This window comes from Heptranchias perlo, unplaced genomic scaffold (assembly GCF_035084215.1).
Source record: "Heptranchias perlo isolate sHepPer1 unplaced genomic scaffold, sHepPer1.hap1 HAP1_SCAFFOLD_117, whole genome shotgun sequence".
In the NCBI taxonomy this organism is placed as follows: Eukaryota; Metazoa; Chordata; class Chondrichthyes; order Hexanchiformes; family Hexanchidae; genus Heptranchias; species Heptranchias perlo.
This window is the reverse complement of record NW_027138396.1, coordinates 730704-756016: the sequence shown is the minus strand read 5'-3', so window position 1 is coordinate 756016 and position 25313 is coordinate 730704. Positions and strand designations below refer to the sequence as shown.

Sequence of the window (25313 nt, the reverse complement as noted above, 5' to 3'; positions counted from 1 at the left end):
TAATGTTGTTTGAAATATTTACTTCTGAAAGCATCTTTTCATCATCGATAATACTCCTTAAATGTCCAACTTTTCTCTACTGTTTTTACAGCCAATGTCACTATATTCAAGCCCTCAACTTTCCATGTTATCTTCCACACTACTTTTGGGCTGCAGCTCCAGGTACAGTTAGTGCCTATAATGCAACTCTACATAACTCTGGATCCTACCTTCAAGAGCCGGATGTGTGGTAAGTTAAAACCCAGTTGTACCTTTACTATCCAGCCATGTCTAATAGCCATAAATGCTTCATTGTTTTAATTGATAATTAAATGCTGTACAATTTGTTTGTGTTTATTTAGGCCTTTGTGGAAACTTCAACGATGAACTTAATGATGAGTTTAAAATAGTCAGTGGTCTTATAGAAGGCACACCTTCTGCATTTGCAAATACCTGGAAGACCAAAGCTAGCTGCCCAGACAGAAAAGATATTTACGAAAATCCTTGCTCCCTCAGTGTCGAAAATGGTAAGATGACAACTTATTGCTTTTCAGTGATGAGCCTAAAGGTTCGAAACATAGCATAATGGAGTTGCAAAAGAGTTACCAGGAAAAATAAGTAGAATAATGTCAGATCCTGTAATGCAAAGCACATTACTATATAATACATGAATGATTTTATCCAATATCATACAATGGTTCTAATTTTCATCTCTGTAAAGCCCCATAAATAGGCATAATGGAGGATTATGGAGGGGAAATATGGTGTGGAGATCAATGCCCACAGTGTGCAGGATGTGTATTTCTAGTAAGATGCCTAGCATAGGAAGCTTCTACCAGCAATTGGAAAGAGCATTACTGTAATATAATGTGCTAGAAATGACTTCAACACCATTTTTTAGGCTTAATGCAGGGAGTACAATACTTCTTAGTGTAATAATTAATATTTAATTAATTAATATTTAAATTGGGCTTCCTGGGTTTCTGGGCTGCACTTTTGAATACAAAGTTATTTAAAGGCCTGCAACTTTCAGGTCTCATTTAAATTTTGGGAGGGGATATTTGCTGGGATTTTTGGGATGCGGGGTTGAGCAACTCTGTGGCAAAAGGGGCGTTTGCTGCCATCTAACTCTTTGGGACAGTGGGTGTCCCCTTAAAAATTCTTTATTTTTTTTAATTCTTGGGATATCAGCATTGCTAGCAAGGTCAGCATTTATTGCCCATCCCTAGTTTCCCCTGAGAAGGTGGAGGTGAGCCTTCTTGTTCAACTGCTACAGTCCATGTGGTGAATGTACTCCCACAGTGCTGTTAGGTAGGGAGTTTCAGGATTTTGCCCCAGCGAAGATGAAGGAACGGCGATATATGTCCAAGTCGGGATGGTGTGTGACTTGGAGGGAAACTTGGAGGTGATGGTGTTCCCAGCCACCTGCTGCTCTTGTCCTTCTAGGTGGTGGAGGTTGCAGGTTTGGGAGGTGCTATCGAAGAAGCCTTGGCAAGTTGCTGCAGTGAATCCTGTAGATAGTACACACTGCAGTCACGGTGCACCAGTGATGAAGGGAGTGGATGTTTAAGGTAGTGAATGGCCTGCCGATCAAGTGGACTGCTTTGTCCTGAATGGTGTCGAGCTTCTTGAGTGCTGTTGCACCCATTCAGGAAAGTGGAGAGTAATCCATCACACTCCTGACTTGTGCCTTGTAGGTGGTGGAAGGCTTTGGGGAGTCAGAGGTATTTCGCCACAGAATACCCAGCCTCTGACCTGCTCTTGTAGCCATAGTATTTATGTGGCTGGTCCAGTTGAGTTTCTGGTTAATGGTGGGGAATTTGGTAATGGTATTGCAGCTGAATGTCATGGGGAGGTGGTTAGACTCTCTTGTTGGAAATGGTTATTGCCTGACACGTGTTTAGTGCAAATGTTATTTGCCACTTATCAGCCCAAGCCTGGATGTTGTCAATATCTGTGCGATTGGAAGGAAAAAGAGGAGGAGATGTAAAGTGGTGCTAGATAAGTCAGATTACATCATAGGACGACTGCAGCTACCTGCCGTTTTTTTTAATTCGTTCTTGGGATGTGGGCGTCGCTGGCAAGGCTAGCATTTATTGCCCATCCCTAATTGCCCTTGAGAAGGTGGTGGTGAGCCGCCTTCTTGAACCACTGCAGTCCGTGTGGTGAAGTTTCTCCCACCGTGCTGTTAGGTTGGGAGTTCCAGGATTTTGACCCAGCAACGGTGAAGGAACGATGATATATTTCCAAGTCGGGATGGTGTGTGACTTGGAGGGGAACATGCAGGTGGTGTTGTTCCCATGTGCCTGCTGCACTTGTCCTTCTAGGTGGTAGAGGCCGCGGGTTTGGGAGGTGCTATCGAAGAAGCCTTGGCAAGATGCTGCAGTGCATCCTGTGGATGGTACACACTGCAGCCACGGTGCACCGGTGGTGAAGGGAGTGAATGTTTAGGGTGGTGGATGGGGTGCCAATCAAGCGGGCTGCTTTGTCCTAGACGGTGTCGAGCTTCTTGAGTGTTGTTGGAGCTGCACTCATCCAGGCAAGTGGAGAGTATTTCATCACACTCCTGACTTGTGCCTTGTAGATGTGGAAAGGCTTGAGGGAGTCAGGAGGTGAGTCACTCCATAAGACCATAAGAGACCACAAGAGATAGGAGCAGGAGTAGGCCATTCGGCCCCTCGAACTTGCTCCGCCATTCAATGAGATCATGGCTGATCCTCAGCCCCACTTTCCTGCCTTTTCCCCATTTCCTTTGACTCCCTTGCTGATCAAAAATTTGTCTAACTCAGCCTTGAATGAATTCAATGACTCAGCCTCCACAGCTTTTTAAGGTAAAGAATTCCAAAGATTCACAACCCTCTGGGAGAAGAAATTCCTCCTCATTTCCATCTTAAATGGGTGACCCCTTATTCTGAGACTATGCCCCCTAGTTTTAGATTCCCCCATGAGGGGTAACATCCTCTCAGCATCTACCCTATCGAGTCCCCTCAGAATCTTGTATGTTCCAATAAGATCTCCTCTCATTCTTCGAAACTCCAATGAGTAAAGACCCAACCTGTTCAATCTTACCTCATAAGACAACCCTTCCATACCTGGAATCAACTGAATGAACCTTCTCTGAACTGCCTCCAATGCAAGTATGTCCTTCCTTAAATAAGGGCACCAGAACTGTACGCAGTACTCCAGGTGTGGTCTCACCAGCACCCTGTACAGTTGTAGCATGACTTCCCTGCTTTTATACTCCATCCCCCTAGATATAAGGCCAACATTCCGTTTGCCTTCCGGGTTACCTGCTGCACCTGTATGTTGATTTTATGTGTTTCATGTATGAGGACACCCAGATCCCTCTGTACCGCAGCATTTTGTAGTATTTCTCCATTTAAATAATATTTTGCTTTTTTATTTTTCCTCCCAAAGTGGATGACTTCACATTTTCCCACATTATATTCCATCTGCCAAATTTTTGCCCATTCACTTAACCTGCCAATATCCCTTTGCAGACACTTTGTGTCCTCATCGCAATTTGCTTTTCCACCTATCTTTGTATCATCAGCAAATTTGGCCACTAGACACTCTGTTCCTTCATCCACTCGGCACAGAATACCCAGCCTCTGACCTGCTCCTGTAGCCACAGTATTTATGTGGCTGGTCCAGTTAAGTTTCTGGTCAATGGTGACCCCCAAGATGTTGATGGTGGGGGATTCGGCGATGGTAATGCTGTTGAATGACAAGGGGAGGTGGTTAGACTCTCTCTTGTTGGAGATGGTCATTGCCTGGCACTTGTCTGGAGTGAATGTTACTTGCCGCTTATCAGCCCAAGCCTGGATGTTATCCAGGTCTTGCTGCATGCGTCACGGACTGCTTCACTATCTGAGGGGTTGCGAATGCAACTGAACACTGTGCATTCATCAGCGAACATCCCCGTTTCTGACCTTATGATGGAGGGAAGGTCATTGATGAAGCAGGTGAAGATGGTTGGGCCTAGGACACTGCCCTGAGGAACTCCTGCAGCAATGTCCTGGGGCTGAGATGATTGGCCTCCAACAACCACTACCATCTTCCTTTTTGCTAGGCATGACTCCAGCCACTGGAGAGTTTTCCCCCTGATTCCCATTGACTTCAATTTTGCTAGGGCTCCTTGGTGCCACACTCGGTCAAATGCTGCCTTGATGTCAAGGGCAGTCACTCTCACCTCACCTCTGGAATTCAGCTCTTTTGTCCATGTTTGGACTAAGGCTGTAATGAGGTCTGGAGCCGAGTGGTCTTGGCGGAACCCAAACTGAGCATCGGTGAGCAGGTTATTGGTGATTAAGTGCCGCTTGATAGCACTGTCGATGACACTTTCCATCACTTTGTTGATCATTGAGAAAAGACTAATGGGGCGGTAATTGGCCGGATTGGATTTGTCCTGCTTTTTGTGGACAGGACCTACCTGGGCAATTTTTCACATTGTTGGGTAGATGCCAGTGTTGTAGGTGTACTGGAACAGTTTGGCTAGAGGCGCAGCTAGTTCTGGAGCACAGGTATTCAGCACTACAGCCAGGATGTTGTCAGGGCCCATAGCCTTTGCTGCATCCAGTGCACTCAGCTGTTTCTTGATATCATGTGGAGTGAATCGAATTGGCTGAAGACTGGCTTCTGTGATGGTGGGGAAATTGGGAGGAGGCTGAGTTGGATCATCCACTCAGCACTTCTGGCTGAAGATGGTTGCAAACGCTTTAGCCTTGTCTTTTGCACAAGCATGCTGGACTCCACCATCATTGAGGATGGGGATGTTTACAGTGCCTCCTCCTCCCGTTAGTTGTTTAATTAGTCATGACTGGATGTGGCAGGACTGCAGAGCTTTGATCTGATCCGTTGGTTGTGGAATCGCTTAGCTCTGTCTATAGCATGTTGCTTCCGCTGTTTAGCTTGCATGTCGACCTGAGTTGTAGCTTCACCAGGTTGGCACCTCATTTTTAGGTATGCCTGGTGCTGCTCCTGGCATGCTCTTCTACACTCCTCATTGAACCAGGGTTGATCCCCTGGCTTGTTGGTAATGGTAGAGTGAGGAATATGTTGGGCCATGAGGTTATAGATTGTGCTGGAATACAATTCTGCTGCTGCTCATGGCCCACAGCGTCTCAGATGCTCAGTTTTGAGCTGCTAGATCGGTTCTGAATCTATCCCATTTAGCACGGTGATAGTGCCACACAACACGTTGGATGGTGTCCTCAGTGCGAAGACGGGACTTCGTCTCCACGAGGACTGTGCGGTGGTCACTCCTACCAATACTGTCATGGACAGATGCATCTGTGTCAGGTAGATTGGTGAGGATGAGGACAAGTAGGCTTTTCCCTCGTGTTGGTTCGCTCACCACCTGTCACATGCCCAGTCTGGCAGCTGTGTCCTTTGGGACTCGGCCAGCTCGGTCAGTAGTGGTGCTACCGAGCCACTCTTGGTGATGGACATTGAAGTCCCCCACTCAGAGTACGTTCTGTGCCCTTGCTACCCTCAGTGCTTCCTCCAAGTGGTGTTCAACATGGAGGAGGACTGATTCATCAGCTGAGGGAGGGCGGTAGATGGTAATCAGCAGGAGGCTTCCTTGCCCATGTTTGACCTGATGCCATGAGATTTCATGAGGTCCGGAGTCAATGTTGAGGACTCCCAGGGCCACTCCCTCCTGACTGTTTCTCACTGTACCGCCACCTCTGGTGGGTCTGTCCTGCCGGTGGGACAGGACATACCCAGGGATGGTGACGGAAGAGTCTGGGACGTTGGCTGAAAAGTATGATTCTCTGAGTGTGGCTATGTCAGGCTGTTGCTTGACTAGTCTGTGGAACAGCTCTCACCAATTTTGTTAGTGAGGACGACTTTGTAGGTCTACTGGGCTTTGCCATGTCCATTGCCTAGTGGTCCGTCCGGTTTTATTCTTATTATGACTTTTTTTTTAAGCGAGATTGTACAACTGATTGACTTGTTAGGCTATTTCAGCGGGCAATTAAGAATCAACCATATTGCTGTGGGTCTGGAGTCACACATCGGCCAGACCGGGTATAGATGGCAGACTTCTTTCCCTAAAGGGCATTAGTGAACCAGATGTGTTTTTATGTCAATCCAGTAGTTTCATGGCCATCATTGCTCATACTAGTTTTTTTAATTCTGGATTTTATTTAATTAATTGAATTTAAATTCCCCAGTTGCCGTGGCGGGATTTGAACTCATGACTCCTGATTATTAGTTTAGGGATTATTAATCTAGTAACATAACCACTATGCTACCGTACCCACTACTCTATCAATTACATATTACTTTAATTTAACTAAGAAGCAATGTACGCGGAAGCTGTGATCTACCAAGGAGCCTGTGACGGAGACTGTGTTTTCAGTTGCAAGCTGATCTGCAGCCAAACTCCAGAGCAAACACTGCACTAGCAAATACCTGTCAGGTTCACTTCAGTCCTGATCCTCTTGCCCTTTTTTGAACAAGGGTGTAACATTTGCAATTCTCCAGTCCTCTGGCACTGCCTCCGTATCTAAAGATGTTTGGAAGATTATGGCCAGTATCTCTGTAATTTCCACCCTTCCTTCCCTCAGCAACCTAGGATGCATCCCATCCGGACCGGGTAATTTATCTACGTTAATTACAGCTAACCTTTCTAATATTAAGCAGGTGGCTGACGTTGTTTTCCAGAGCAGGTGACGTCATCACTTTCCCCATGGACAACCAGCAGCAGCAGAAGAGGGCTGTCGGGCTTTTCCCAAAGGGCAGATTTTCTCAGAGTCCAGTGCATCGTTGATTGCACACACGTAGGCCTACATGCTCTGTACACAATAATGATGCATTCATTAACCGCAAGGGCTTCCACTTCGCTTATCTTCACCATTTTCACAGGATCATCTCGGTGAATACCTGTTTCACCAGCAAGTGCCTTTATTTTAAGACAGTCCACCATGCCCCCATAATTTGACCCGGAAAGAAAATTGCAAGGTTATCTCTTAGGAGACTGAGACTACTGTTTATAGTCCTGACTCACGACATCTATATGGCGGCCATTTATACTTGTCAAGTGCAAGAAAAGAACGTGCATGTATCATAGAGAGCCATCAATGAGCACACCTAAGGCATGGTGTATATCATAGTATTGTACAGCACAGAAGGAGGCCATTCGGCCCATCCTGTTTGTGCCAGCTCTTTGAAAGAGCTATCCAATTAGTCCCAATTGGCTGCTCTTTCCACATAGCCCTGTAAATTCTTCCCCTTCAAGTATTTATCCAATTCCTTTTTCAAAGTTACTATTGAATCTATTTCCACCACCCTTTCAGGCAGTGCGTTCCAGATCATAACAACTCGCTGTGTAAAAAAATGTTTCGTCATGTCGCCTCTGGTTCTTTTGTCCATCACCTTAAATCTGTGTCCTCTGGTTACTGATCCTTCTACCACTAGAAACAGTTTTTCCTTATTTGCTCTATCAAAACCGTACACGATTTTGAACGCCTGTATGAAATCTCCTCTCAACCTTCTCCTCTGTAAGGAGAACAACTCCATATTCTCCAGTCTATCCACATAACTGAAGTCCCTCATCCCTGGAACCATTCTAGTAAATCTTTTCTGCATTCTCTCTAAGGCCTTCACATCCTTCCTAAAGTACAGTGCCCAGAATTGGACACAATACTCCAGCTGTGGCTTAACCATTGTTTTATAAAGGTTTAACATAACTTTCTTGCTTTTGTACTCCATGCCTCTATTTATAAAGTCCAGGATCCCGTGTGCTTTTCTCAACCTGCCCTACCACCTTCAAAGATTTGTGCACATATACTACACTGTTCCTGCATCCCCTTTGGAATTGTACCATTGAGTTTATATCGCCTCTCCTTATTCTTCCTGTCAAAATGTGTCACTTCGCATTTCTCTGTGTTAAATTTCATCTGCCATGTGTCCGCCCTTTCCACCAGCCTGTCTATGTCCTCTTGAAGTCTATTACTATCCTCCTCACTGTTTACTACACTTCCAAGTTTTGTGTCAACTGCAAATATTAAAATTGTGCCCTGTACACCCATATATATCAAGAAAAGCAGTGGTCCTAGTACCGACCAATGGGGAACTCCACTGCATACCTTCCTCCAGTCTGAAAAACAACTGTTCACCACTACTATCTGTTTCCTGTCACTTAGCCAATTTTGTATCCGTGCTGCCACTGCCCCTTTTATTCCATGGTCTTCAATTTTGCTGACAAGCCGATTATGTGGTACTTTATCAAACGCCTTTTAAAAGTCCAAACACACATCAACCACATTGCCCTCATCAACCCTCTCTGTTACCTCATCAAAAAACTCAATCAAATTAGTTAAACACGATTTGCCTTTAACAAATCTGTGCTGGCTTTCCTTTATTAATCCACACTTGTCCAAGTGACTATTAATTTTGTCCCGGATTATCGTTTCTAAAAGCTACCCCACCACAAAGGTGAAACTGACTGGCCTGTAGTTGCCGGGTTTATCCTTACGCCCTTTTTTGAACAAGGGTGTAACATTTGCAATTCTCCAGTCCTCTGTCATTACCCCATATTAAGGAGGATATGTAGAAGTTTTATACCAAGTAACATAGGGGCTGAAACTCCACAGCAGTTCTGCTGGTCTCCTGACAGAGCTACAACTGGAGACCAGTGCAGAATTTATGTCCCATAACGTTTAAAGAGCAGTTTGAGAAAATGTTCTTTCTGCAGCAAATTAATCAGTTGGTAACAGTTTTCTTAAAAAAAACTAATTTCTCCTTTCTTGTCTTGTTTTTATAGAAAAGTATGCCAAGCATTGGTGCTCCCTGCTAGTAGCTGAGAACTCTGCATTTGCTCTGTGTCATTCACAGATCAACCCCAATCTCTACTATGAGGTACACAAAGTTACTGTGTCATTGTGTCTGATATTTATTGCTATGAAAACTGCAGTATTGGTTGCAACGATGTAAAAGTCACAGCTCTGATTTGTTTTATAAAAATCTGAAGATTGTGTTGCATAAGGCCTTGCAGATGATTAAAAACTGCAGAAATGTGGGACCTATACTCAAAAGGCCGGATTTTGTTCTGAGTGGCATGCGAACGGTGCCCACTGTTCCGTAAACTTGCATTTGCCCATTGATTTTTCATGGGTTTCTGCACGGCAAGTTCCTCTCTTGGGGCTCTCAAAGAACGTCGCCCTCTCCCGGGCATCTGTCCATCTCCTTAACCAATCAGTTTGAAACATGTTAATAAGCCACGCAGACTCAGGAAATGTAAGGTAGAATAGTAACAATGTCAAATCAGGTACAGACAGGGAAAGAAAGAGAGGGTAAGAAATATTGAATTAAAGGACCGAGAAAAAAGAGACAGAGAGGAAAAAGTAAAAAAAAAATTTTAATTGTTGTTGGACATTTCAAAAAAATTTATTTTTTAAATGTCCAACAACAATTAAAATCTGAAGGAATGAGACCCACACTTGTACAAGTAAATTTTCAGTGCCAGAGAGGTTGTTTGGCAGTGATTAAGAGTTACCATGCCATTAAAAGTTTGCTTAGTCTTAAAAAACATGACGCACCTTTTTTTAGCTCGATTACTTCGTTTTCATCAGGGCAGTAGAGGAACTTCACTGTTGCATTCATTTTAACGGTGAGTCAGCCAGTGAGATGCAGTTCTCGTGAAGCTTACGGAGGAGCAGGGCACCTGGTAGAGGAACTTTCGGATTTCCACATTTAGTTGTGCATGTGCGATCGCTCGAAGTTGCTGTACCAGATACACTGAAAGAACGTTGAGCCCTGTTAACTTCGCCGTTATTTCTGGAGCAAAATCCGGCCCAATGTTTTATGAACATACGAATTAAGAGCAGGAGTAGGCCGTTCGTCCCTTCGAGCCTGCTCTGCCATTTGATGAGATCATGGCTGACCTGATTGTGACCTCAACCCTACTTTCCCATCCACCGACTATAACCCTTGTTATTCAGGAATCTATAGAACTCAGCTTTAAAAATATTCAATGATCCTGCCTCCACCGCTCTGTGGGGAAGGGAGTTCCACAGACTCACGAGCCTCTGAGAGAAAAAAATTCTCCTCATCTCCGTCTTAAATGGGAGACCCCTTATTTTTAAACTGTGGCCCCTACTTCTAGTCTCTCCCACAAGGGGAGACATGCTCTCAGCATCTACCCCTTCTAGTCCCCTCAGGATCTTTATATGTTTCAATAGGATCACCTCTCATTCTTCTAAACTGCAGTGTATACAGGCCCAACTTGTCCAACCTTTCCTCATAAGATAACCCCCTTATCCGAGGAATCAGTCGAGTGAACCTTCTCTGAACCGCCTCCAAAGCAATTATGTCCTTTCTTAAATACGGAGACTGAAACTGCACACAGTATTCCAGATGTGGTCTCACCAATGCCCTGGACAACTGTAGCAAAACATCTCTACTTTTATATTCCATTCCCCTTGCAATAAATGACAACATTCCATTTGCCTTCCGAAACACTTGCTGAACCTGCATACTAACTTTTTATGATTCATGTACTAGGACACCCAGATCCCGCTGTACCTCAGAGTTCTGCAATCTCTCTCCATTTAAATAATATACTACTTTTCTATTCCTCCTGCCAAAGTGGACAAGTTCACGTTTTCCCACATTATACTCTATCTGCCAAATTTTTGCCCACTCACTTAACCTGTCTATATCCCTTTGCAGACTCTTTATGTCCTCTTCACAACTTACTTTCCGACCTACCTTTGTGTCATCAGCAAATTTAGCAACCATACATTCGGTCCATTCATCAACGGCAAAGATATAGATTGTAAATAGTTGAGGCCCAAGCACTGATCCCTGTGGCACTCTGCTCATTACATCTTGCCAACTTGAAAATGACCCATTTATGCCTACTCTCTGTTTCCTGTTAGCTAACCAATCCTTTATCTATGCTATGATGTGGAGATGCCGGTGATGGACTGGGGTTGACAATTGTAAACAATTTTACAACACCAAGTTATAGTCCAACAATTTTATTTGAAATTCACAAGCTTTCAGAGGCTTCCTCCTTCCTCAGATGAATGTTGTGGAAATGAAATCCTCGAACCCTTCGCATTTATAAATCACAGAACAATGCCTGGTGATTACAGAAAGTCTTGCCAACTGCCCGTTGCCAAGGCAATCACAGTGTGCAGACAGAGAGGTGTTACCTAAAAGGCCACCGAATATACAAACCACCAAAAAAAAAACAGAGAGAGAGAGAGGCAGAAACATAGAAAAGACAGCAAATGACCCGTTATATTAAAAACAGATAACATTTGTTCGCTGGTGGGGTTACGTGTAGCGTGACATGAACCCAAGATCCCGGTTGAGGCCGTCCTCATGGGTGCAGAACTTGGCTATCAATTTCTGCTCGACGATTTTGCGTTGTTGTGTGTCTCGAAGGCCGCCTTGGAGTATGCTTACCCGAAGGTCGGTGGCTGAATGTCCTTGACTGCTGAAGTGTTCCCCGACTGGGAGGGAACCCTCCTGTCTGGCGATTGTTGCGCGGTGTCCGTTCATCCATTGTCGCAGCGTCTGCATGGTCTCGCCAATGTACCATGCTCTGGGGCATCCTTTCCTGCAACGTATGAGATAGACAACGTTGGCCGAGTCACAGGAGTATGAACCATGCACCTGGTGGGTGGTGTCCTCTCGTGTGATGGTGGTATCTGTGTCGATGATCTGGCATGTCTTGCAGAGGTTACTGTGGCAGGGTTGTGTAGTGTCGTGGAAGCTGTTCTCCTGAAAGCTGGGTAATTTGCTGCGAACGATGGTCTGTTTGAGGTTGGGTGGCTGTTTAAAGGCGAGTAGTGGAGGTGTGGGGATGGCCATAGCAAGGTGTTCGTCGTCATTGATGACATGTTGAAGGCTGCGGAGAACATGGCGTAGTTTCTCCGCTCCGGGGAAGTACTGGACGACGAAGGGTACTCTGTTGGTTGCGTCCCGTGTTAGTCTTCTGAGGAGATCAATGCGATTTTTCGCTGTGGCCCGTCGGAATTGTCGATCGATGTGTCGAGCGTCATATCCCGTTCTTACTAGGGCGTCTTTCAGCGTCTGTAGGTGTCCATCGCGTTCCTCCTCGTCTGAGCAGACCCTGTGTATTCGCAGGGCCTGTCCATAGGGGATAGCCTCTTTGACGTGGTTAGGGTGGAAGCTGGAAAAGCTTGATGGTGGGATAGAACTTGTTGATGATAACATCAACAAGTTCCATCCCACCATCAAGCTCACCATGGACTACTCATCAGAATCAGTTTCTTTCTTGGACACACGAATCTCCATCAAAAACGGGCACCTCAGCACCTCACTCTACCGCAAGCCCACGGACAACCTCACGATGCTCCACTTTTCCAGCTTCCACCCTAACCACATCAAAGAGGCTATCCCCTATGGACAGGCCCTGCGAATACACAGGGTCTGCTCAGACGAGGAGGAACGCGATGGACACCTACAGACGCTGAAAGACGCCCTAGTAAGAACGGGATATGACGCTCGACTCATCGATCGACAATTCCGACGGGCCACAGCGAAAAATCGCATCGACCTCCTCAGAAGACTAACACGGGACACAACCAACAGAGTACCCTTCGTCGTCCAGTACTTCCCCGGAGCGGAGAAACTACGCCATGTTCTCCGCAGCCTTCAACATGTCATCAATGACGACGAACACCTCGCTATGGCCATCCCCACACCTCCACTACTCGCCTTTAAACAGCCACCCAACCTCAAACAGACCATCGTTCGCAGCAAATTACCCAGCTTTCAGGAGAACAGCGTCCACGACACCACACAGCCCTGCCACAGTAACCTCTGCAAGACATGCCAGATCATCGACACAGATACCACCATCACACGAGAGGACACCACCCACCAGGTGCATGGTTCATACTCCTGTGACTCGGCCAACATTGTCTACCTCATACGTTGCAGGAAAGGATGCCCCAGAGCATGGTACATTGGCGAGACCATGCAGACGCTGCGACAACGGATGAATGGACACCGCGCAACAATCGCCAGACAGGAGGGATCTCTCCCAGTCGGGGAACACTTCAGCAGTCAAGGACATTCAGCCACCGACCTTCGGGTAAGCATACTCCAAGGCGGCCTTCGAGACACACAACAACGCAAAATCGTCGAGCAGAAATTGATAGCCAAGTTCCGCACCCATGAGGACGACCTCAACCGGGATCTTGGGTTCATGTCACGCTACACGTAACCCCACCAGCGAACAAATGTTATCTGTTTTTAATATAACGGGTCATTTGCTGTCTTTTCTATGTTTCTGCCTCTCTCTCTGTTTTTTTTTGGTAGTTTGTATATTCGGTAGCCTTTTAGGTAACACCTCTCTGTCTGCACACTGTGATTGCCTTGGCAACGGGCAGTTGGAAAGACTTTCTGTAATCACCAGGCATTGTTCTGTGATTTATAAATGCGAAGGATTCGAGGATTTCATTTCCACAACATTCATCTGAGGAAGGAGGAAGCCTCCGAAAGCTTGTGAATTTCAAATAAAATTGTTGGACTATAACTTGGTGTTGTAAAATTGTTTACAATTATCTATGCTAATTCGTTACCCCCTACACCATGAGCTCTTATTTTGTGTAGCAGCCTTCGATGTGGCACCTCGTCAAAAGCCTTCTGGAAATCCAAGTATACCACATCCACAGGATCCCCTTCATCCACATTGCTTGTTACATCCTCAAAGAACTCTAATAAATTAGTCAAACACGATTTCCTTTCACAAAGCCGTGTTGACTCTGCCTGATTGATTTGAGATTTTCTAACTGCCCTGCTATAACCTCCTTAATAATAGTTTCTAGCATTTTCGCTATCACAGATGTTAAGCTAACTGGCTTATAGTTTCCTGCTTTCTGTCTCCCTCCTTTCTTGAATAGAGGAGTTACATTCGCTATTTTCCAATCTGATGGGATCCTTCCAGAATCTAGGGAATTTTGGAAAATTAATACCAATGCATCTACTATCTCTGCAGCCACTTTTAAGACCCTAGGATGAAGTCAGTCAGGACCTGGGAACTTGTTAGCTTTTAGTTTTAATATTTTTTTCTGAACCCTTTGATGATTTTAAATGTTTTAAGTTCCTCCCTCCCTTTCACCTCTTGATTCACAATTATTTCTGGCATGTTATTTGTATCCTCTGCAGTGAAGACAGACGCAAAATATCTGTTCAGTTCATCCGCCATTTCTTTATTCTCCATTATTAGTTCCCCAGACTCACTCTCTAGAGGACCAATGCTCACTTTACTTACTCTCTTCCTTTTGAAATACCTGTAGAAACTCTTACTATCTGTTTTTATATCTCTCGCTAGCTTTCTCTCGTACTCTAATTTCTCCCTCCTTATTATTCTTTTAGTCATTCTTTGCTGTTTTTTACATTCTGTACAATGTTCTGACCTGCCACTAATCTTTGTGGAATTATATGCTTTTTCTTTCAATTTGATACTATCTTTAACTTCCTTAGTTAGCCATGGATGGTACATCCTTCCCCGAGAGTCTTTCTTTCTCACTGGAATGTATCTTTGCTGAGTGTTATGAAATATCTCATTAAATGTCTGCCACTGCATCTCTACTGACCTATCCCTTAACCTAATTTGCCAGTTCACTTTAGTCAGCTCTGTTTTCATGCCCTCATATTTGCCCTTATTTAAGTTTAAAACACTAGTCTTAGACTTACTTTTCTCTCCCTCAAACTGAATGCAAAATTCAATCATTTTGGGTTGCATATTCCATTCTGAATTAAGTGTTTCCATTAGAAGGATTATTTTTTAGTTCAATCTTTGTTTAAAACTTTTCACCTTAAGTGTGAGATAACACAAAGCTTTTATCTTTCAGCAATGTAAATATGACAGCTGTAACTGTGAAAAGAGTGAGGACTGCATGTGTGCTGCCCTCTCCTCATATGTTCAGGCCTGTGCAGCCAAAGGCATCACCATTTCTAACTGGAGAACTGATGTGTGCTGTAAGTACAACTATATTAATCACCTCCACACCCTGTACACCTGTCAGATTTGTAGCAGTAACTGTGAAACATTTGCCCTTTCCCATCTACTGCAGCCTCATATTCTTATATACCTAGAAAAATCCACCATAGGGCAACAAAAGGTACATATTAATGCTTTGCATGGACTGACATAATGTAATGGGCATTCCATTGCCACTCAATCCACCCCCTCCCTTACTGCTGTCTCAGGCTCATCCAGACTGTCTTCAACCTTGGCATCCTGTCAACCCTGACCGTAACTTTAAATCTCTACATCCTTTCCATCACCAAATCACATTCTTGCAGCGCCACAACATTGCTCACCTCCACCCTACCTCAGCCCCTGATACCTTCAGATGACTCCAATGCTCTTCTAGCTGGCCTACCATCCTCCACTTTTCATGAACTCAAACTTGACCAAAACTGCTGCATTTATCCAGTCCCATTTGCTCATCAGCCCCATCTTCACTGACCTACATTGGCACCCTATCCCCAAAAGTATTACACTTAAAATACTAAACCTCATTTTTACATCCCTCCATGGCCTTGCCTCACCCTACCTGTGCAATCATCTCCAGCCCTATGTTCCCTCTCAACAGTCCATTCCTCTGACTCCGGCCTTCTGTGCATCCCTTCCTCCCCCTCCTCCCTTTGCTCCACATTGGTAGCACAGCCTTCAGCTGCATTGGTCTTCATCTCTGGAGCTTTCTTCCTAAACCTGTCTCCACCTTCAAAATCCCTCTCAAAACTCATTTCTTTGAACAAGCGTTCTACCACCCATAATCTATCCCTTCCTGGCTCAATGTCCATTTCTATCACCTATTTGTGAAGTGGCTTTGGACCTTTTTTTCATGATGTGGCGATGCCGGTGATGGACTGGGGTTGACAATTGTAAACAATTTTACAACACCAAGTTATAGTCCAGCAATTTTATTTTAAATTCACAAGCTTTCGGAGGCTACCTCCTTCCTCAGGTGAACGATGTCGAAATGAAATCCTCGAAATGAAGTCGCATTTATAATTCACAGAACAATGCTTGGTGAGTACAGACAGTTTTTTCAACTGCCCGTTGCCAAGGCAATCAGTGTGCAGACAGACAGGTGTTACCTGCCAGGTCTCACAGAATATACAAATCACCAAAAAAAACAACAAACAAAAAAAAACAGAGATAGAGAGGTAGAAACATAGAAAAGACAGCAACTGACCCGTTATATTAAAAACAGATAACATTTGTTCGCTGGTGGGGTAACGTGTAGCGTGACATGAACCCAAGATCCCGGTTGAGGCCGTCCTCATGGGTGCGGAACTTGGCAATCAATTTCTGCTCGACGATTTTGCGTTGTCGTGTGTCTCGAAGGCCGCCTTGGAGTATGCTTACCCGAAGGTCGGTGGCTGAATGTCCTTGACCTTTTTTTCATCAAAGGAGCTATGTTAATGCAAGCTGTTGTTCTTGTGAATGGCAGCGCAACATGTTAATGAACTGTGCCTAAAAGGCACAGTATGTTAGTGACTGACACATAGCACATTGTGTTAGTAACAGCCACTCTGAAAGAATATATTTATTTTAGACTAGTTTTAAACTGAAATCTGGAAATTCCTCAAGTTGTCTGTGTTTTTTAATTGCAGCTAAATATATCAACTGTCCCAAGACTCTCATCTACAGCTCCAATATGACAAACTGCCATCGTACTTGCCAGTCCTTAGGAGCACCAGATAAAACATGTGAGGTTGACTTTGTGCCAGTGGATGGATGTGGTTGTGCTAATGGAACCTATATGGATGGCACTGGTAAATGTGTACCACCCTCTAGTTGCTCGTGTTACTATAAAGGGTCGGCAGTGGCAGCAGGAGCAGTCATTCATGAGGAAGATGCCATGTGGTGAGCTAATGAAGCTAATTCATTATTTCACTGAGCAATAGGAGTATCTGAATGGTGTTGGGCTTCAGTGATTGAAGATATTTTGTTATTTTCTTGCAGTGCCTGCAATCAAGGGAAGCTAGAGTGTATTGGAAAAGATTTAAAACTTCAAGGTAACATCTTGAGAAAAAATAAATTATTCAGAGAATAAAATGTCTCTTGTGTGTATCTAAATCCATTTTTGGTTTTGCATTCCAGCCTGTGTTGCTCCCATGGTTTATTTTGACTGTAATAACGCTTCAGTTGGCAGCGCTGGTACAGAATGTCAGAAGAGCTGCCAGACCCTTGATATGGACTGTGTAAGTGGCAATATAGTGACTGTGGTATTATCTGTGCTAATATTTCAGGGGCCACAAGCACTTGTGTGATTCTTAGATTATATAGAATCACATAGAATGTACAGCATGGAAACAGACTATTCGGCCCAATGGGTCTATGCCGGTGTTTATGCCCCATGAGATCCTCCTCCCACCTATCTTCATCTAACCCAATCAATATTGCACTGCTGGACAGAAAGGATGTCATGGAGGGGTCAAGGACAGCATCTATTTGGTTCGAGTTAAGAAACAATAGAGGTGCCATTACACTACTAGGTGTATTCTATCGGCCACCAACGAGTGGGAAGGATATAGAGGAGCAAATTTGCGGGGAAATTACAGAGAGGTGCAAAAGCCACAGAGCAGTGATCATGGGGGACTTCAGCTATCCTAATATAGACTGGGATAGTAACAATATAAGGGACAAAGAGGGGGAGGAATTTTTGAAATGTGTTCAGGAGTACTTTCTTGACCAGTACGTTTCCAGCCCAACGAGGGAGGAGGCAGTGCTGGATTTGGTTCTGGGGAATGAGACGGGCCAAATGGAGCAAGTATCAGTGAGGGAACATTTAAAGAACAGCGATCATAGTATCATAAGGTTTAGAATAGCTATAAAAAGGACATGGACCACTGTAAAGTAAAAATACTCAATTGGAGGAGAGCCAATTTCAGTGGGTTGAGAACAGATCTGGCCCGGGTAAATTGGAATCAAAGATTGGCAGGCAAAACTGTAATTGAACAATGGGTAGTCTATAAGGAGGAGATGGTTCGGGTACAATCTTAAGCACATTCCCACGAGGGGGAAAGGTAGGGCAACTAAAGCCAGAGCTCCCTGGATGACAAAAGAGATAGAGAATAAGATGAAGCAGAAAAAAGGGGTGTATGATAGATGTCAGGCTGATAACATAAGTTAGAACCAGGCTGAATATGGAAAGTTCAGAGGGGAAGTGAAAAAAGAAATAAGAGGGGCAAAGAGAGAGTATGAGAATAGACTGGCGGCCAACATAAAAGGGAATCCAAAAGCCTTCAATAGGCATGTAAACAGTAAACGGATAGTAAGAAGAGGGGTGGGGCCGATTAGGGACCAGAAAGGAGATCTACTCATGGAGGCAGAGGGCATGGTACTAAATTAATACTTTGCATCTGTCTTTACCAAGGAAGAAGATGCTGCCAGAGTCTCAGTAAAGCAAGATGTAGTTGAGATACTGGATGGGCTAAAAATTGATAAAGAGGAGGTACTAGAAGGCTAGATGTACTTAAAGTAGATAAGTCATCCAGTCCAGATGGGATGCATCCTAGGTTGCTGAGGGAAGTGAGGGTGGCAAATCCGGAAATGGTGGAAATCTTCCAAACATCTTTAGATATGGGGGTGGTGCCAGAGGACTGGAGAATTACAAATGTTACACTCTTGTTCAAAAAAGGGTGTAAGAATAAACCCAGCAACTACAGGCCAGTCAGTTTAACCTCGGTGGTGGGGAAACTTTTAGAAACGATAATCTGGGACAGAATTAACAGTCACTTGGACAAGTCTGGATTGATTAGGGAAAGCCAGCACGGATTTGTTAATGGCAAATCGTGTTTAACTAACTTGATAGAGTTTTTTGATGAGGTAACAGAGAGGGTTGATGAGGGCAATGCAGTTGATGTGGTGTATATGGACTTTCAAAGGGCATTTGATAAAGTGCTGCATAATAGACTTGTCATCAAGATTGAAGCCCATGGAATAAAAGGGGCAGTAGCTGCATGGATACAGAATTGGCTAAGTAATAGGAAATAGAGTAGTGGTGAAACATAGAAAATAGGAGCTGGAGTAGGCCATTCGGCCCTTTGAGCCTGCTCCACCATTCAATGATAATGGCTGATCCTCTATCTCAATACCATATTTCCACTCTCTCCCCATACCCTTTGACGCCTTTTGTGTCTAGAAATCTATCTCGCTCCTTCTTAAATATATTCAGTGACTTAGCCTCCACAGCCTTCTGTGGTAGAGAATTCCACAGGTTCACCACCCCCTGAGTGAAGAAATTTTTCCTTATCTCAGTCCTAAATGTCCTACCCCATATCCTGAGACTGTGACCCCTCGTTCTGGATGCCCAGCCAGGGGAAACATCCTCCCTGCATCCAGTCTGTCTAGTCCTGTCAGAATTTTATATGTTTCAATGAGATCTCCTCTCATTCTTCGAAACTCGAGTGAATATAGGCCGAGTTGACCAATTCTCTCCTCATATGACAGTCCTACCATCCCAGGAATCTGATGAACCTTTGCTGCACTCCCTCTATGGCAAGTATATCCTTTCTTAGGTAAGGAGACCAAAACTGCACACAATACTCCAGGTGTGGTCTCACCAAGGCCCTGTATAACTGCAGTAAGACATCCTTGCTTCTGTACTCAAATCCTCTTGCAATGAAGACCAACATACCATTTGCCTTCCTAACTGCTTGCTGTTTGCTTTCAGTGACTGGTGTAGAGGGACAGTCAGGTCCCATTGTACATCAACATTTCCCAATTATCACCATTTAAATAACACTCTGCCTTTCTGCTTTTCCTTCCGAAGTGGATAACTTCACATTTATCCACATTATACTGCACCTGCCATGTATTTGCCCATTCATTCAACTTGTCTAAATCGCCTTGAAGCTTCTTTGTATCCTCCTCACAACTCACGATCCCACCTAGTTTTCTGTTGTCAGCTAACTTGGAAATATTACAGTTGGTTTCCTCATCCAAATCATTGATATATATTGTGAATAGCTGGGGCGCAAGTACTGATCCCTGCAGTACCCCACAAGTCACTGCCTGTCACCCCGAAAAAGACCCATTTATTCCTACTCTCTGTTTCCTTTCTGTTAACCAATTTTCAATCCATGCCAGTATATTACCCCCAATGCTATGTGCTTTAATTTTGCACACTAACCTCTTATGTGGGACTTTATCAAAGGCTCTCTGAAAATCCAAATAAACCACATCCACTGGTTCTCCCTTATCTATTCTACCAGTTACATCCTCAAAAAACTCCAGTAGGTTTATCAAACACGATTTCCCTTTCATAAATCCATGTTAACTTTATCTAATCCCGTTGATATTTTCTAAGTGTCCTGTTAACACATCCTTTATAATAGATTCTAGCATTTTCCCTACTACTGATGTTAGACTAACCAGTCTGTAGTTCCCTGTTTCCTCTCCCTCCTTTTTTAAATAGTGGGGTTACATTTGCCACCCTCCAATCTGCAGGAACTGTTCCATAATCTATAGAATGATGAACGATTGTTTTTTGGACTGGAGGGAGGTGTACAGTGGTGTTCCCCAGGGGTTGGTACTATGACCACTGCTTTTCTTGATATATATTAATGACTTGGACTTGGGTGTACAGATCACAATTTCCAAATTTGCATTTGACACAAAACTTGGTGGTGTAGTGAACAGTGAAGAGTAGTGATAGACTTCAAGGCGATAAAGACAGGCTGGTGGCATGGGCGGACACGTGGCAGATGAAATTTAACGAAGAAAAATGCGAAGTGATACATTTCGGTAGAAAGAATGAGGAGAGGCAATAAAGGGGTAGAAGAACAGAGAGATCTGGGGGTATATGTACACAATTCATTGAAGGTGGCAGGGCAGGTTGACAAAGCGGTTAAAAAAGCATACAGGAGGCTGGGCTTTATAATTAGAGGCACAGAGTGTAAAAGCAAGGAAGTCGTGATGAACGTTTATAAAACACTGGTTCGGCCACATCTGGAGTGTTGGCCCCGATTTTAGAATGGAGGCGGGATGGCAGCGGTGGGGGGGCGTGAAAGGGCGCATGGGTAACCCGACAAATAAAATATGTCCGTTTCGCACACCATCACAAGTGTATTGGTGCCACTTACCATGGCTTCCGGGTTTGCCTTCTGAAAGCTGCGCAGCGGGTGGACTGCGCACCCGCATCACAGGCTGTCAACTGGAGGATCCCTATTTAAAGGACCATTGCTCCAAAGGCTTTTTCTGGAGCAAAGACCCAGAAATCACAGTGGAGCAGCACAGGGGCAAGGCTGCTCCAAGGTTCAGCGATGCTCACTGCAGCAGCTACTGGATGGGGTGAGGAGGAGGAGGGAAGTGTTTTACCCCGCGGACGGGAGGAAATACCCTGCCTTTGCCACCAAGAAGGCCTGGCTCGAGGTGGCGGACGAGGTCACCAGCAGCAGCAACATCTCCCGCATCTGGATCAAGTACAGGAAGCGTTTCAATGACCTAACTAGGTCAGCAAAAGTGAGTACACTTATTGATTCTCCTACATTCCGTGTTCCACATCACCGCCCCCCCTCAACTGATTCTACACTGCCTAGACTACTCTATCACATCACTTCTCACACCCACTTAAGGCTCATCCTCAACTTACTTGCACTTCCTGAGCACTTCCTCACCTCCTCACCACCACCATTCACCCCAATCCTCATCCAATGTGATGGCTGTCTCACACTCACCCTCTGATGCACCTTTTTCACGGTCAGCCTCACCCAAAGCAACGCATTCATCGGCTGGCCACTTCACCATCACTCACTCACACGTCTGTTCTAGGAGAAGGGAGCGCAAAACGAGAGCGCAAAATGAGCGCGAGAGCGCAAGGACTTGAGGGGGACCACAACAAGTAGTGATCCTCGCAGACGCAGAGCAGGAGGTGCTGGAGATCAGCCACACCCTCGAGTGCCTTTCCATCGGGGATGGCGAGACTGGCACCCCACAAACGTCTGGTGACACAACTTTAACATTCATCACACACAATATGAATTGATGTTAACATGCCTTGCCATCTTCAACACCTCATTATGCTCATCACAACATGACACATCTGTGATGATGCTTAATATTGCTTTCTGTGCTCTTACAGGCTCTGCAACAACTGCAGTGACAGTAGAGGGCGATTCCTCAGAGGACCTGTCGGCCTCTGAGGGTGCACCGTCACATCATAGTGAGCCATCCACCAGCGCAGATACTCACACCTCGGTGGGTGTCCTTGTAGTCAGTTAGTTGGGTTGGCATCTGGTGAGTCACCACACACAAGTGAGCACGAACAGACACTGGTGGTAGGGGCAACTGTGGAGAGTCCGCGTCGGTGGGAGCAGCTGGACGCAGATGCTGAATCCCGGGGGAAATCCCTTAAAAGGAGAATGATCGAGGGACAGCAGCACATTTGCGAGGTACAAGAACAGGCACCACGCGCACTCTCCACAATAGCACAGGATGGAGGAGTCCGACTCTTGCATGAGTGGAATGGTGGCACAGGTACGGTAGGGAATCTCTGAGATACTGTCACAGGGATGTGAGCAAGTGTCTGAGATAGTGTCGCAGGTAAGTGTGGGAATATCGGCAATGGAGTGAAGGTTAGCTGCCAATGAGGTTCAAGCACGGCTCACAAATGAGTCCATTCAGGCCCTAACAACGGTCATTCGGACTCAGGGTGAACAACATTCTGCCACCTTAAACGGGCTGACAGATACTTTAGAAGTTGCCTTCCAACACATCACACATGTCCACCACACTGTTGTCCAGCAGGGTGGTAGGAGTGATGTGGGCCTGGCCCAAGAGAGGGATGATGGCGAAAGGGGACATGGAAATGGGGACTCCACTCAAAGCGCTCCCAAGTCTCACCCATTGCCTCCCCTCAACCAGTATCCACAATGTTGCCTCCTCTCCAGGTGGCCGAGTCTGGGCCTGCACAGATGCAGGTGGAGCAGTCTTTGGAGGGGGCCTCATGGGCTCCAAACCCCAGACGGTGGAGGTCAAAAGTATCTAAGCAGTCAGGGCATGAACATGAGCAACCTGCTCACGTCCCTGTGACAGTATCTCAGAGATTCCCTCCAATACCTCTGCTGCAGCCACAGGGGATGCACCAGGTAAAAATGGTAGGAAGACAAAGGATAAGGTTTTGTAAGCACGTAGGGTACACAAGGCTGTCTGACAGATGGTCATGTTTTTCATTTATATTTGGTTTTAAATGTTATCATTCTCACCATTACTGCCAAGTCTTGCCCATTCTTGATTGGCTTTTGTGATAGGGCCCTTTCATGAGGTTCAACATGAATGGCGACACTTGATGCCTGTGGGTATATGTGTAGTTGCAGGACTGTTTTGTGCAGGGAGGGGTGGTGAAGCTGGTGCTGTTACTCGTCCTTGGATGTAGTGGTGAATGCAGCCATGGCACCCCCCCTCCTGATGGTGTCAGTTTGAGGGGTTCCGAAAAGTTGGTAAATATGTGTGAACAGAAGAATTGTGAGTGGAAAGTAAGAATTTTCAGTGAAAACACAAAGATCTCCCAGCCAAAAGTTTGTCTGAAGGAACTGAGTGCCCTGCTGCAATAACTCACCTTTTATCCCCATCTGTCAAACAAGCATTTGAATGTCCAACTGGCCGCTAGCTGAAACACAGCATGGGAAACACGCTGAGGATGTTTGAAAATCGGACCCCCGCCTCAATGTGCACAAAATTAAGTACTTCAAGTATCTAAATAACTCTCTTAACTGTCATCCCGCCGGCTTTAATTGCCGGTGGGACTTCCGTATTCGAGAGGCACGCGTGCGCCCAGACGTGTCAGTGGGGAACCTGGAAGTCTGCGGGTTGGTGCCAGGTTCTGAACCCGCTCGGGATTTCCCCGATTTTCGGAGCTGCCCCATCCCCAACGCACCCGCTACTTCGTTCCAAAATCAAGCCCATTGTGTGCAGTTCTGGGCACCGCACTTTAGGAAAGATGTGAAGGCCTTAGAGAGGGTGCAGAAAAGATTTACTAGAATGATTCCAGGGATGAGGGACTTTAGTTACATGGATAGACTGGAGAAGCTGGGATTGGTCTCCTTCGAACATAGAAGGTTGAGAGGAGATTTGATAGAGGTATTCAAAATCATGAAGGGTCTAGACAGAGTAGATAGAAAGAAACTGTTCCCATTGGCGGAAGGGTCAAGATCCAGAGGACATAGATTTAAGGTGATTGGCAAAAGAAGCAAAGATGACAAGAGGAAAAACTTTTTTACACAGCGAATGGTTAGGATCTGGAATGCACTGCCCGAGGGGGTGGTGGTGGAGGCAGATTCAATCGTGGCTTTCAAAAGGGAATTGGATAAGTACTTGAAAGGAAAAAATTTGCAGGGCTACGGGGATAGGGCGGGTGAGTGGGACTGGCTGGATGCATAGAGCCGGCACGGACTCGATGGGCTGAATGGCCTCCTTCCATGCTGTAACCTTTCTATGATTCTAACATATCCTTCTTTTCCTTTCTCTCTCATGTGTTTATCTAGCTTCCCCTTAAATGCATCTATGCTAGTCCTCTCAACTACTTGTGGTAGTGAGCTCCACATTCTAACCACTCTCTGGGTGAAGAAGTTTCTCCTGAATTCCCTATTGGATTTATTAGTGACTACCTTATATTTATGGCTCCTAGTTTTGGTCTCTCCCGCAAGTGGAAACATCTTCTCTACGTCTACCCTATCAAACCCTTTTATAATCTTAAAGACCTCTGTCAGGCCACCCTCAGTCTTCTCTTTTAGAGAGAAAAGAGCCCCAGCCTGTTCAATCTTTCCTGATAAGTATATCCTCTCAGTTCTGGTATCATCCTTGTGAATCTTCTTTGCACTTTCTCCAGTGCCTCCATATCCTTTTTATAATATGGAGACCAGAACTGTTCACAGTACTCCAAGTGTGCTCTAACCATGGTTCTATACAAGTTTAACATAACTTCTCTGCTTTTCAATTCTATCCCTCTAGAAATAAACCCCATTGCTTTGTTTGCTTTTTTTTAATGGCATTAACTTGCGTCGCTATTTTTAGAGATTTGTGCTCTGTATCCCCAGATCACTCTGCTCCTCTTCGCCATTTAGACTCTTATTTTCCAAAGAGTATAAGGATAAGTATATGGCCTCCTTATTCTTTCTGCTAAAATGTACCACCTCACAGTTACCTACATTGAAATTCATTTGCCAAGTATAGCCCATTCTGCAAGTTTATTAATGTTTTCCCTGTATTTTGTCGCAGTCCTCCTCTGTATTAACTATAGCTCCCAATTTGGTATCGTCTGCAAATTTTGAAATTGTACTTCAGATTCCTGAGTCCAAATTTACCATTTGCATGCCCATTCTGT

The 25313-nt window shown here is 45.0% G+C and overlaps 1 protein-coding gene across 1 annotated transcript in view; it reads left to right on the top strand.

Moving 5' to 3' along the window:
* Positions 1 to 25313, top strand: part of LOC137307997 (mucin-2-like) — an 81387-nt gene that overhangs the window by 26420 nt on the left and 29654 nt on the right. Inside the window, exons 12-18 of the mRNA XM_067976967.1 lie at positions 92 to 229; positions 342 to 506; positions 8753 to 8847; positions 14826 to 14952; positions 16600 to 16852; positions 16952 to 17004; positions 17090 to 17190. Coding sequence (XP_067833068.1) covers positions 92 to 229; positions 342 to 506; positions 8753 to 8847; positions 14826 to 14952; positions 16600 to 16852; positions 16952 to 17004; positions 17090 to 17190 — 932 coding nt within the window. The remainder of the gene's footprint in view (positions 1 to 91; positions 230 to 341; positions 507 to 8752; positions 8848 to 14825; positions 14953 to 16599; positions 16853 to 16951; positions 17005 to 17089; positions 17191 to 25313) is intronic.